General features: G+C 43.5%; 1 protein-coding gene across 6 annotated transcripts in view; it reads right to left on the reverse strand.

Moving 5' to 3' along the window:
• The window catches only part of Rab3-GEF (Rab3 GDP-GTP exchange factor), a 128,515-nt gene that overhangs the window by 18,264 nt on the left and 94,931 nt on the right, over positions 1 to 15,320 (reverse strand). For 5 of the 6 annotated variants that reach the window (XM_075689544.1, XM_075689545.1, XM_075689548.1 and 2 more), the window contains 4 exons: positions 13,672 to 13,782; positions 9,850 to 10,014; positions 9,076 to 9,148; positions 3,269 to 3,375 (listed from right to left, as the gene is read on the reverse strand). In XM_075689544.1, the coding sequence (XP_075545659.1) occupies positions 3,269 to 3,375; positions 9,076 to 9,148; positions 9,850 to 10,014; positions 13,672 to 13,782 (456 nt within the window). Of the gene's footprint in view, positions 1 to 3,268; positions 3,376 to 9,075; positions 9,151 to 9,849; positions 10,015 to 13,671; positions 13,783 to 15,320 lie in introns of those variants that run through there. The other variant, XR_012827381.1, reaches the window with a different exon arrangement.

A 15,320-nucleotide genomic window follows, 5' to 3' on the forward strand; every position in this document is an offset into this window, starting at 1 on the left:
GATATCATCGATGCACGTGGCAGAAATCGTATCATTCATCGCCGACTCCCAAATTTGACTACCCCAAATTGCTTTTACAACTGCCCGATAATTGGGAAACTTCTGCGGCCCCTTTCCGCATAAGAAAAATCAATCTGCAACCATACTTATTTGCATAAAAGGCCGGATTTCAATACAACAAAATTTCGATATAACGAAGCGAACTGCCGATTTTACTGACTTCGTTATATTGAAGTTTAACTGTACTAAATAGGCAACAAGACTATTCAGGCAGAGGATGTTAGATTAGAAAGTGGCTTTCAGTTTGCAAAACATTCAGGTTCATTCCCGTCCATGCGTAGCCCTGTGAGCACAAATGAAACATGTTCAGCATAGGCCTGCAAATCGCATAGTGATGAGTTTTGCACACCGCTGCCATGACGGTTTTTCTGTGAAGATTATGTGGCATGCAGCGGTTTGCTAAATCAAAACTATCATGTAAAAATCTGTCCAGGTGGGGAATGGGGTTGGATTTGGTTTGGCTGCTCACAGAACCCTGATATGTGGCTTGCGGAAACCCCTGGTCTACAAGAAGGCAAGCCTGACCACCTGCCTGGAGCCACCCAATGAAAAGACAATGTCATCCACACTATCTTGTGCAACATGTATTGCACCGGGAGGCCTTTCACATTCTTGAAATGGTGTGCTGGTCAGCCCATCCCAATAAATTAACAAACAGCTGCTTGCAGTGACATGCAAAATTGGAGTTGATCGCTGCAGATGAAAGGAAAACTGTAACCCAAGCTAATTTCCCCCCCCAGGGCATGTACTGCCATTCACATTTAATGTCTTGTTTGACAACATCTGCCAAAAAAGTGCCCTGTTCTGTTGACACTTAATATTTTCAACAAGATGAGAAATGATTGTGGCCCAGTTAGAAGAATAGTACTTGTAGGGGCACTGTGTGGCAGAGTGTTCAATACATATGGAGTATGGCAGTAAACAGAAGTTCAATGCAAACAAAGCAAAGCACTATACTTTTGCATGGGATTTTCAAGAGGATGCTACAACTGTTCGATATAGACAATAATTCAATATATCCAGGTTTCATATATCCAGGATCGACTATATTTCTCTAACTATTCGTGACAAGCCAATAACCCAATGATTCATACTGAAAGACAGCAATCTGAGACAAAAATTGGCAAGACAACTGCGTTCAAAGAGTCAACACTTGCACAGTACAAGCCAGTACCAGCCTTTCCAATAATGCCAAAAACAAAAATAATATAAAAGCATGAGGTAGTAAAAACTTGGCACATTAGTGATCGCTAAATTACAAAAACTGGGGTGCTGCATTTCTTTTATATATGCTAAAGATGGCTCTCTTCAGCAAATAAGAAAACTCAGACCAATTGGCATATTGTTTGTCACAAAATCTAAAGAAAAACAAAAATTGAAAGGCAAATTTATACTTGGCTTTTAATACCAGATGGGCAAGAACAACAGCAACATAAGCCAAAAACAATTACTGTATTTTCCAGTGCATAAGTCGCATATATTTCTGAATTTTTCGTCGGTGCATCTTATAGAATGGTGCGACTTATATACATTTTCGTCAAAATCGTCAAAACGGATTGGATGCTATGGTTATGCGAAGTGTGCTGGGTAGACCTCTTCTCGTAGATTCTACGAGTTATGTGCATGCTATGGAGGTACCGGGTCCTTCTCGTGATCGAGTTGCCGAGAGCCATGCAAGAAGGACGGAGCAGCAACGCAAGCGACTGCAGGCCGACCGTGAGTCGACCGGCTTTGAAGTCATCGTATCTGCTGATCGCTTTCAAGATACGGTTTGTGCCACTCTGCAAACTACACAGTTGCTACCAGAGAAAACATGACTGCAAGACAAGTTGCTTTTGAAGTCGGTTTAACGCCGAATCACAGGACAGATCAAATCGTACATCCAGTCTCAAGACCAAACATTGTGTAGCTCAGTGGCACTGGATCATGCCACAGTCACCAGTTGGTGATGCACCTCTGCACATTGCGATTTGGTGCTGGCGGCTACATCATGCTCCATGTGCAGATTGATTCAGTGATTTGTTCTCCCATGCGGCTCTACATTAAGGATGCAACAGCACAGGCTTAAAATCGAGGACAGAACAGTGCACCACTTTTTTTCCAATTTATGCTTTGCTGCTGACATGACTAATTTGGCTGTTAACAGCATGCAGTTGGATTTCATTGCTGGGCTTACAGTTTTCCTTTGGTCTGCAGCGATAAACTCCAATTTTATGTGGAATTTTAAGTAGAGCTCATTGTTTTCAGGGCCCCTTTTATAAAAACATTTCCATAGGCAAACCTGCATGAACTGGTGCTTACACAGCGATTGTAAAATATTGGAATTTAGAATTTAGAAGCACACTGACAACAGCAAATTTGCTGACCTCTCACGCATGGTTCAGACAGAGTGCTACATGCAATGTAAGTAAACGTACATGAGCAAAATGGAGAGCCAAATTTCAGTAATGTAGGCTGTGAGACCACCAGCCTATTGTTAAAAAATTAGACATGTTCCAAAGTCACACTTGCAGCCACATTTCAGTGTCTCTGGGTTTTTCCATTCCAAGCCTTACTTGTTTGTATTGGTCAAATCCTAACTCTCGTATTGCTTGGCAGTCTTTGTGGGGCAAATGCTTTATGCGGATAAATATATATGAGCCGAGAACAAATGTTTACATCAAGGGTACAGCAGTGCTGAACTCTCCGAGGCAAGAAGACCCACAAGCATAGAAAATTGTATGGCAATCTTTTGGGACACTTGAAGCATGTGAATGCCATGAAACACTTCTGTTCCATAGCACGTCATGAATGGTAAAATCCCAGGTTAGCTGCACCCCTTAAAATCTAGTAACAAACCATATGAAAATGAATACACGAAAGCCAACAAATGTAGTGTCAACAGAAAGTAGCCTGATGAAATTCTCTTCAGCAGAAGCATAAACACCTTACAATAAGTTCAATTCCTGCAAGAACCACATAGGAATGCAGTCTGAACATACACACTGGCACTAAGAAATTTCAGTGCCAGGAACTCTTGAGCAATGTAGCTGGGAAATAACAATTGTTAGAAGACTGTTGAAATCAGGGCGTACACAGCTACCATTGCTACCATCAAGTTATAGCAGGAAAATGCTTGCAAAACATAAAGGAGCATGAAGAAAGTACAAGAGCATGAAGGAAACAGCAAAGACTCACAGAGGAACACCCAGGCATTCAGATTGCTTACCTTGCTATTGGCAAAAAGCAAGCCCACGCCTTCCATGCATACTTGCAAAATGCCACCTTCACGTGTAGTCAGGTCCAGCACTGGAAACTCTCCTCCAAGTTCCGTGCCTATAAATCAGAGAAGAATAACATTGAACCAGAGAGGAGAATTTTAACAGCTCATTTCTCACATTTCCTGCAGAAAGAAGAAATTCTGCTGCCACTCTTACAATGCTCGGACGCCGATGTTTTCAGGTATAGTTGCATCAGGACTAGCAATACACTAATAAAGAACTTTGCATTACAAATACATACAATCGAACACTTATACAATGAATGCCTCTACAGCAAAGACCATTAGTACAACGGATTTGCCTGCAGAATGAAGAAATTTAGGTGTCCCCAACAGCCAATTTGTTGCTTTACAACAAACGCCACATATGCCACGAATGCCACTGCAAATGTCACAACGAATGCCAATGCCCTCCACAGATGTCACAAAGGTGTGCTCTGTGCTTGCACTGACGGCAGCACTAGCAATGCACGTTAAGGGCATGTCGCTATCGGAAGCTGTCTTGCGGCACTGCTCCAGGAATCATGGAATACATGGTATGCTGCTTGTTGTAATGCATCAATGGGTGCGACAGCTGACAAAAACCTTGCAGTTGATGGTGACATGGTGACGTAATCCTAACTGATGACCGATGACGCCTTCAAAAACAGCAAAGGCGGAAAGGAGGCGAATGTCAACGAAGTCAACAGGGATAAGATCCTGTAAATGAACCAAGAATTTGGACGGCAAGGGATACGATAGTGGCATTCGACGATCTGCAGCTTTACTATGCATAGCTCCTGCATTTTGCCGCAGTCAATGCAATGAACCTTGATGCAATAAGGATGGCTGCAGTGATACAATCTGTCAGACAGAGTGTGGACAACAAAACGAGTGATTTATTTCACCAAGTCTTTCTTCAATTCACGTTAAAAAGGTTCTCTTTTATAATGGTATAGTGTGCATTCTGTACAACAGAGCGACCTGTATAGCAAAGAAATTTGAAGGTCTCAAGCATTATAAAGGCGTGTGACTATGCTGGTGAAATGATAGAGTATCTGTTTCGTATGTGGGAGCTACTAGGCAGTGGCTTAGCTAGGTGGGCGAGTAGGTACATCTGCATTATTATTTCAGTTCAGAGGCCTACCTAATCAATAAATGTGGTGACAGGTGCGTAAGCCAGGCGTCACTTGCACTACATAACAAGGAAAAATGTTTTTTAGAAGCATCTAATTGTTAAAATTATTGGACTTCTTGCTTTACCGCTCGCCTTTCTTGTTTCGCTTGTGGTTAAGGGAATGTATGGGGCGTGGGTGTACGCATGTGTGAGTTTTCCTATTTATATGGCTGTCTGAATGCAATAAACTTTTAGTCACGAGCCAGCGCTTGTGTTTTGTCTCTCTTCGTCCGTGTTTTTAGTGCACACTGTAAGTAATAATGATGTAGCTAGGTCGTCTGGCACTCAAGGCCCGTGGGTCTTCTGTCACCCCTCTCCTGGTGTAGTCAGGAAGGCAAGGATACCGAACATTTCCAGAGAGAGGAGTGATGTCTCAGCACCAGCATAGCCTCCTTGTATACACAGTGTTATGTTCCCCCCCCCCCCTTTCACTTTCGTTCCCAGAGGTTGCGGATGTAGCAGGCGTATACACCCTGTTTTATTTTTTGCACCAAAAACCACAGGGTGCTGCAATGATAACTTGTGATAAGCGAATTTGCACATCTGCTGTCAGACTGTAAAGCTTGCCAGCAAATACAGATGTGGCATCCTGGAAAGTATGGCTCACAAGTAACAACAATATTTGAATAAACTTTTAATGAGCAATTTTAGAGGCAATATTGCATTTGCAAAATTGAAGCCTGACAGTCATTGTTGCCCCAACAACAACTTCACAAAAATCGTCGGAAGTACTACGGCATGTAGTATTTTGGCTGTGGGAAGCCCTGAACCCAAACAAAAATTAAATAGCGTGTCAGTGATGCTGATCTCCCCAACCTATTAGAAAATGCCACCTGCTTCCCTGCTGCACAAGCACCAATGCTATGGCAATCACGAGTTCTCTTCATTCAGATACAAAAAGCCTTTCTTAGTTTGCTGCTATTGGCAAACATGATTGTCAGAGCTTTAATACAGTCACAAGGTTGGGAACAGAATAGAGCATGCTTCACGTCGATTCCTGGCATCACCATGCAAAAAAAAATGAGACGGCCACAATGAAGCCCATCCCAACAAAAGCTTGCACTACTGTTGGTCTGCACTCGCAATGGAGAGGATAGAGAGAGTGATGTCACTGTCGGACTATTTCACATTTCTTTTGGTACTGCCATGCTGGGGTGCCCACATTGCCAAAGTACTGCAGGCTCTGACACCCAAGACGATTCTGTTTAGAGAAGTTTTTGTTGAGTTAATAATACAACTTTGGGTCCTCAATTCCCGAATTGCAATGTTTCTTCTATAATTGCTAATAAAGCAGTTATTTAAACCCTTATTAATTACCTGCCATATTTCGCACAATACCGAGTTTCTAGTGCTTACAAAGACACATAACTTGATAGAATATCGGGAAATAGTCTCACAAAATTCACTTTTTTGTAAAATACCATGCGGCTAAAAAACAAGACACTGTATTTGTGACATGAAGTTAAACAACAACAACAACAAAATGATAAAGAGACGTCTAGCTAGGACTAGGAGATAGTTGTAGCAAGAGAGGGGGCCCGTTGAACTAGAAATGAAGGTCAAAAGCGTGGCAGTTTGGGCAAGTTGGTATGCCATGACTTTTTTTTAGGCTTGTAGCGCAGCTCAGAAAGAGCAAAAAGGAAGGCAGAAAGGGCAGAGAACGCTACTAGCGCTCACTCTGTTCTCCGTTCCCTTTCATTACCCCTTCCAACTTCCTTTTTGCTCTTTCTGAGCTGCGCTACAAGCCTAAAAAATAGGAGAGTGTTTTTATTCAACGCTGTAAAACTGATCAAAAATAATACAAACCATACAAAACTGTTAAACGAAATACTGTATATATACTGACAGCACACAAACCATGATGGGACATGAGCGCATCGCACAAGCGCACCGCATGAGCACACCACACGAGTGTACCGCACGTAAAACCTTCCACTAAGGCAAGTAGTTTAGCGACCACTTAGCGAATGAAATTTTTTAGCTTGCACATTAGTGCAATTATTACGTAGGATGTTGATAAAGCTGCAACCGAGAATTCTGTGGCACTACACATCTGGGACATATGGTACACGAGCTCAGGCTGCTGGTTAATGAAGCATTCTTGACCATTTACGCCCAGTCAAGCCGGTGGAAAGAGGGGGCTCTTCAGACATATATGACTCCCCCCAACCTCCCAACTGGCACCCAGGGCCCCCGGCCCCCCGTTACTACGCCACTGCTACTAGGTTCAAATCCTGGTGCTGCCGAAAACCCATCATCATTTTTATAATGGGTAAAGAGGTACCACGACCCAGCGCTCGGTTGTTTATATGGGTTCTCATAGCAAAAGGGGGTCCTTTCGAACAAAAAAAAAATGGAATAATGATTATAATTCAGACAATGCATTATGCAGTCATAGCTGGATAGAAAGGGGTTTATTACCAATGGTATGATGGGCAGCTGATAGGTTAGTGCAACATGCTATTGTGTTGGGGCCTACGTGCACACACACTGCCCATTATGCCACGTTCAAGAGTGTGAGGCCCTGCACTTAGGAGAAAGGTGCACGCATGTTTGAAGAGTGAGGCTGTATGGGCATGGCCTTGGCAGATAGGACCAGAAGTCCTGGAAACGAGCTTCTCATTGCACTTGGACCCTTCTATTAGCCTGCATTTCACTAAGTTGCACTTCCAATTTGCTGATCTACCCCAACCCCTTAGCTCCTGCTGATAGGTCAGCTTTTCTGCACAGCTTTGCAACTTATTGGCTGAGTTTGCTGCATATTTAGAAATGAAATGGGGAAATGCAAACTTCTGCAAGTGCACTTCCCCACACATCTCGTTTGACTTGCACCTAATGACGGACGTTTCCTTAGAAGTGTAAATAAAGTATGGGTGCACGATCTGGATCCGCTGTCCTTGCCACCATCTCTTCCTTATTACATCACAGTTGTTAGCAAGTTTACCCTTGGATTAACTGTGACATGAGCAGCAGTTCAGCCCTCTTGCAAGGGCAACCTAATAGAGCGGAAAAGCCTACTTTCAGTATTTTGCATATATTCCTGTCAGAATTATCACATTTAAGTTTGGAGCATGGCACATGGCCAACCTTTCTGAGATTGTAAATTTTAAATCAAAAACCACTGAACAGCACCTAAAACCTTGACATTCTGCCTTACTTCTTCTTGTTTATAAGCAGCACTTGCTTTTAAGTCAACTGCAGAACAAAGCTCTGTCCCAGCAATCACCACTTACTTCTGTCCTGCATCTGGCAAACCAATCCTATCTATGCCTGAACATCATAAAGAATTTTATCACTTCGTCAAAATTCCCAAAAGTCATTTAATAAAATATTTATTATATGGCAAACGAGAAAAAGGCCCGTATGTTAATGCGTATCAAGCATCTGCATTCCTAAATGGTTTCCACAAATGCTCTCTGTATTTCGTCTCTTCTCTATACCTAGCTTTCCTTATGTGGCAATATGCACACTACATTGCCACAGAATATGAAAGCCTTGGTATAAGCAATATGAAAGCCTCCATCAGCTAAGTGTTCTAAAGGTTGAGCTGGGCATGTTGTGGGGATGCGCGACTCACAAGCGTCCCCTGATATGTTGTTTTCCTGCACAGCTCCCGTCTCCTGTAATCCCGCTTCGCCGCATGGCTTTACGGTGGCACTCGGTATGCTTGCAGGGCAGTATGAGAGATGGTGCGAGTGTTGCTCTGCCAACGCCACCTAACGGCGGGGTTACTTGGGCACAAAAAGGAGAAGGCTCTTCCTCTGTAGCTCGGGGTTGGCAAGCGCCGTTGACATCTTGCACGTGCGCTGATTCGTGCTTCTGCGAGACCATCTCACGAAGCCTACCCCAGAATGGACGAACACGATCATTCGAACGTGATACCATTCACGTGACCGTACGTGCAAACAACCAAGTGTTTGTGTCCAGCATGGGGCGAACATATTCGCTCGTTATCCGGTCGTGGTGAGTCGGACTTGCGTGATTTGTCACGCGCCCATTGGCATGGATAGCAACGCGGCTAGCAGGCATTGATCTATGAAAGGTGCAATAAATGCCCTTGTGATTGTTTGCACTACTGCATTGTTGTACCTTTATCCCCAAGAGCATGGGTGAGAACCCCACAATGTCCACCAGTTGACCAGTCAAAAAGAAAACGAAAAAGACAAAGCACAGCTGTTTGTGAGTGGCTGAGCACCAGAAGCATTGCACCATGCCTGAATTATGAATGAGTGCTTCTGCAATTATGAAAGGAGAGGGGTAGCAGGATGAAAGCAAAGTAACGCCAAGTTGGTGAATGGTGTAGCATAGCCCCTTTCAGCAGTACCAGTAATTATGGTACTTGTTGCTTGGCTTCTAAATACATCACTTTTGCATAAGCTAAGGCTGAGATTACCTGCTCACCAGCATATGTAGTGGAAACAGGAAGCAGTACATCTATGACAAATTTATTAGGTGAAAAAACAGGCTTTGAGGGGGGTGGGGCAGGGAATTGGGGGCTTGCACATTCATTTCATCTAAGAACATTGCCTGTAGAAAATGAAAGTTCCCCAAGAACCAGTTTCAAAACTTATGGAACAATGACTGTGTGTGTGCTACTCACCAGACTTGAGCACATTTCCTTGGGCAGCAGCCCTCTCCATTGCCTCCTTTATACAGTAGTACATATCTTTACACTAAAAAGGTGGGAAAAAAGGGAAAAAAGAATGTACCTCTTAAGATAAATGTAGCTGCGCACAACATGACTGAAGGTTATTCAATCATTTCTAATGGAGATATGGTTATGAATAAACATCCTGTAAATTCATGACATAGGTGCATAACAAACCCAAGGTCACAACAAACCCGGGACAAAAACGAAGGAGGTGAGCCCTCAGCCCCGATATGGCAGAAGCCGGATAGCCTCTGCTGTGGAGAGGGTAGCTCACCTCCTTGTACTACTGCTTTTCACATTCCATTTGCTTTTATCTCCACTAATACTAAACACTTTTTTAAGAATTCTTGTGGCAGAGTTCTTCCCGGATCAATGCTTTACAACTTCTAATGTATAGAACCAAAATTTCCGATGGGGCCTGATAGGCCCCTTTGACAAACTTAAGCTTTTAAAACTTAGCAAGTACCTATCAGAGCTAATGAATGACAATAATAATCCACCCCGTCAACTAAATATGCAGAAATACTGCCTCGATTTATACACCTACTTGTTAACCATAAGTTAGCCGGCACCCTTCACCCTACAAACACCCACAAGACATGCACATCACCATCTCAAGAATTCAATAACCGCTTATTTTGCTAGGCAAGACACAAGTTTTCTTTTTTCACTTGCACAATGTTCACATGAAATTCTCAAACTGGGTCCCATGCTGCTGCTCACCTTTTTTGTATAGTACTTGTGGAGTTGCGTTTGGCCTGAGCTCCGCCTCCAGAGACAAAGTACCTTGTTTTTGGGGCAGTAGGACATGTTCACCAGCCTCTCATACCACCAGCGTTCAATCACGACACCATTGGCACCGCGCAACACCAGTCCATCGTCCCTCACCTTGAAGAACACAAGCAGTTAACAGGCAGCTGTAAGTTTGGTAGCTGGTAGGAATTGCGACCCTAGCTGTCACATTTTTGTGCAGACTACCTACTACTCGGTAAATTACTTCCTGCTTTCAATAGTACTTGGTTCAATGCCCTATGTGAATGTGCAATATTAATTTTCTTTCAGATCACCAGCAGACTGTGGCTTAGCACTCTTTGGCCATAACTGGCCCTTGTGCCATAAAAGCCCGTGTACCATCATCAGCAGTAGTCTGTGGTGGTAAACAGCTCTCCCACATGCCATCTGCATGAGAGACAACCTACCTTAAAGCGTTGCTTAAGAAAGCAAAAAATTTTTTTTCATACCAAACATTCATTTTATGGAGTGACACTGTCAAACAGTGTCATGCCATGCCTTCTATGCCATGTATCTCTTGTGTTGCATTCATCATTGTACATACTTTGGCAATGCCATTCTGTCATATGACATACAACCTTTTAATTTATTATTATAAATTGGTGCTATTTTTGTGTTCTTTTAGTTTCCTTCCATAATCAAATTACACTGGTTTCCGCTAGGCAATTATTACATCCTTCCTTTTTGTTTTCGATGCTGCCATGATGCTTACATTATTAATATCTGTATTTATTTCCTTTTATTCCCGCACTTGTAATAGCCGACCTTTACGCAATGCTTCAAATGAAACATATAATGTATGCTTAGATAAACAAATAGACATAGCTTGAGATCTTAAGCTAATTTGCACAGAATCAAAGTGTTCCACTGACTGTTTTCATAGGTTGCACAAGCACCCAGGCTGATGCATGTGCTTTAGGCCTTCTTAACTTCACTTCTGTAGCATTGCCAAGCAGTTCTTGCCTATGCGACAGACAAACACACTTTTCTTTAAAACCACAACATGTGGGTGAGGGATGTAACTTCTGCTGCTGCTCGTGCAAAAAATAAGTACAGGGATTAGATAATCATAGAACCTCATGTGAGTCTGATCCCAACCTATGCCCAAATATGTACGCTGTTTTCACGATTCTTTTCTGTGCTAATAAAATTTTTGAAGCTATTCGATAGGGTGAAGACATTTATTTATAACTGTGTAGCTACACTGTTAACCAACCATGCACAGTATGGTCCACTGTTAAAAGAAACAAGCACTTATTGTTGTGCCATCATTAGTGGTAACATATAGCATAAAGACAACATTTTAATGTATAAATTTACGTCCAATAGACCATATCAGCCACTTATTTCTAATAAAGGCGAATATATATTCTAGTTATATTGGCTTGAACTCCTTAATTGCTGATGACAAGGTAACTTGTCCTCACAACAAGCGTTCTCTGGTACCGATGAACTTCTGTGAACTTTCCGCAATATTCACACATGTTGCACTTGTATACTGTATTAACTCGGATCTAGGCCGGCACCGATTCTAAGCTGACCCCCGAATGTCCGAAGCCAGAAAAAATAAAAAACTTACCTCGAATGTAGGCTGAACAAAAGAGTGAGGACAATGTTCACAAAATGAAAACAGCATTTATTTAATATGAACATGCCGAGCTCACTCTTCATTATCATCGCTGCTGGCCTCGTTGCTATAGCCCCCCCCCCCCCCCCTTCCCCCCGACCACGCACGCTTGCAGACGCGTGCAAGCTTGCATCGGCGCACCTATGCATGCGCAGACAGTGTGGCATGGCTCGCACGCACCGAAATGCAACACGATCTCGGTGAAGAGCTCCTCTCTGATATCACGTGCTTATTTTCCTTATCGCTGCCATCTCCTCATTGCGGCATACGCAAAAAGCATCCCCCATTGCCCCCTCCGTTTGGGTTTTGTTCCGCGGGCGATTTCAGCTTCTTGCGCTTGAAAAACTGATGGCTATCTCGTTACTAATCGCTCAAAGGGCGACCGCTTGTTTCTTGCTTGTTTAGTGCTCACATGGGTGCGCATGGGAAGGATGCCGCCGTGCATGCGTTTTCGTTGCTTTTTTTTTTTTTTGGTGACTCGCGAGAACTAATTGCCTCTGGTTGGCGATAAGATGAAGATTAGTGGAAGTTTGTCACACGTTTTGCTTTTTTTGATGGGCACACAACCGCACATTTTTTTTTAGTGTGTGCACCTACGCAGTTCGATTACGCTATGGATGTACATATTAGCGTAAGAGCAGGAATATTTGAGTCTTGCGAAACATTCTCATGTGGGCATTTTCAGAGCCTTGAACTAAACAATGCATCAAATTTTTATTTCTTATAAGTTTATCTCCTTCTTATTTTTGTTATTCATGAATGAAGAGTACATATATACCAACGCTAGATGTTTTTTTTCTCACTTTACTGTCACCCTAGAAAAATTACGGTAAATTTTTTTCGAAATAAGTCCCTAAGAAGAATAGGAATCTGCAATAAAAAAAAATTGACCCTGGGCGGTCACATATGGCAAAAAAAATCGACCCTCAAAGGGTTAAGGGGTTAATAATGGTTAGGTTGCACCAGCACAGTGCACATACTGCAGATGGAGGCAGAGATGTGGAGAATCTTTGCCTTTTCTTAAAGCTAGGAGGATTCTCAGATAAAAAGAAGGCTATGAACTGAGCACGGTGATCACACAATGAGCTAACATGTGGACAGCTGTCTCACAGCAAAGACAAAACAAGTAATGAGGCTTGTCTAAAAATAGCCTGACTAGTGGAAAAACTTACCCAACAAAATCTTGTTAGACCACACAAGACCCGGTAACTTGCATTAAACAAGCACTTTGCCCACTATATTTTTGTACACACTTAAGGACCGTTTATAGTCCGACGTAACGCCCGCGCGCGCTATGTCACGTCGGCGAAAGCGACGCCTCTATAGTCAGGCGCACCGGCACAGCAAACGTACCCGGCGGCTTCCGACGCGCCCCGACGGGACCGGCGCTGATATGGCTCGTGAGCCATTCGCGCGTCGGAATCGGCGGAGCTCTCGCACCACAATGCATTGCGCGCGAAGAAAAAGGCGCCAACATAACTCCGCGGACGGCTTTTGCGGACGGCGCGCGACTTGGCAAATGCTCTGCGCATGCTCCGAAGATAGCAGCTGACGACGCGCGCGTTGAAGTATAGAGGGGATGGCATCTCGGCTGGCGCAGCACAACTAACTTAGCGTGACTGACCGCGAACGACGCTCGCCTGCACGCTGATAACGTCGGACTATAAACGAGCCTTTAGTGACATCGCTGAATTCCTCAGAAACTGGTTGTTGTCATTGAATGCATTTGGGTTGCTTCTTCGTTTGCTTGTTTCATTTCTGACAAAAGTTACAGGTCTAAATAAGAGCTCCCATACAGGTGAGTTAGAAATTTCACCATGTAAAGGCAAGCATGTGACAACAAGCATGTGAACGTTCACCAAGCTGTTGTTATTTATATTAGGAAAGCTCGAAAACAAACAAGCCTAGAATAACCATGGTAAGTGACTTGTTTTCACACAAGCAACTTGGCAATAAACAAGCCCAAATTTTCATGCGATAAGCGATACTGGGCTGATCCACCCATATTTCCCCCTGAACCAGCCAGCCATGAACAGGGGTTGATGAGGTGTAATTACAGATATCCTGGGCCTGTCGAAAAAAATGTTTAAATTCCACAGGGGAATACGATTGCTAACTTTACTTACCTCAAGAAATCTCACTTCCTCGTCATCAGTGTTTGTGGTGGTGTGAACCGTGAAACACTGTGACTGCATCTGACGGCTTCCCAGGGGCTTGAGGTCAATTTCGTTTCCATACTAAACAGGCAAAAGGAGACAAAAAAAGGGAAGTAAGGAGAACAATACAGTAACCAACCGATAATAGAGACATCGATAATTTGGATGTGCTCAATTATTCCGACTGCTTCATGGCACCGCCACTGACACCACAGACAATGTATAAGGGCGACCCAAATTTTGGGCACCTTACAGAGCACTGTTCTATAATTCAGACTCTGCCTGCACCCGTGTGCCAATCTGACCACTGAGTCAAGGAGAAATGGCAATATTTGGCTTTGATACGCCACTGGCATAGTCATTGGCCATGTTGCTTGCACCTCCTCAAAATCGAAACAAGCGAAGCCTAGTCGACCTAGCACCAACCACGCCCAGACCGGATGGCAAGCCCAAGCCCCCTCAAGCCATTGTAAAAGCTGCATTTTTGTTCAAGTTTCACCGGTGTTGGTCTCACGCATGTCGGTCCAGCATTTGCTCATTCACAGAGTAAATAGCAACACGGTACTGGTGCCAACTTCATGTTCATTTCCTGAGCGCACGAGGGAGAGACCCAATTAAGTGAAGGAAAAGCTGGACAATGACTGTTGCAAAAAAGCAAAAAAATTGCAGCAGAACCCATCTTGCAATGAATTTCATATTTAATGTGATTAGCATTGAAGCAATGTAGCAACACACTGTATTGCCACCTCCAAAACGCATCATATATGAGGTGTGTATGCAGCCAGACAGAGTCCTCTTGTACCTCTTCGAGCTCCTGCCACTGCTTGTGGCAATGGCCAGTTTGGCCAATGTACACGTATTACAGCCAAGCAGAATATTGCAGATTCTTCTGGCACACAGGAGATGAATGTGATGATGTGATGATGTGTATAATGCTAATCACATTAACGTCTACAGTCATCTTCCTCTTTGAGCTCCCACGACTGGTAGCGGAGGCAAGCAACAGTGACTCAAGTTACCGTCAAAGAGAACCACTGAAGAGATGGCGCATGTCCAGTGGCCCAGGTTGCACCAAGGAAATTCACTGAAGAGTGGACAAATGGACAGACAGACATGCCACAAACTGCCGTGCAGTTCTCAAAGAATGCTAGTCACATTAAAACCCACAATCACTCAACTATTGTTGTGCGGTCAGCTTCTGTTACGCTGCCAGTATACTTGATGCATGCGCTGACTGTATTTTCGATTACCTATGGTGGCTGCATAACAATGGTCAATATACGTACTGATCAGATTGCAGGCAAGCATGTGTGTGTGTAGCAGCGTGTCGACATACTTGCACCGTATTTGCAATCACTTTCGAAGATACTTTCACTTTTGCAACATATCACGTGACTAGCACCAGAGACCTAGATGGACGACAGCATGCCTGGCGCTGCGCCAAGAATGCCGTTGCTTGTAGACGCCAATGCGTCTGACACTGGTAATTTGAAAGTTAAAGTATCCTTGAAATTGTTCATACAAGAATACGGCACACTTTTTTTGGATGCATACTTATTAATCTGCGCGAAAACAGTGGAATTCTAACTTCTAACGAGTTCTTCTAACTCTGTCTTTCA

This window comes from Dermacentor variabilis, chromosome 4 (genome assembly GCF_050947875.1).
Source record: "Dermacentor variabilis isolate Ectoservices chromosome 4, ASM5094787v1, whole genome shotgun sequence".
Classification (NCBI taxonomy): Eukaryota; Metazoa; Arthropoda; class Arachnida; order Ixodida; family Ixodidae; genus Dermacentor; species Dermacentor variabilis.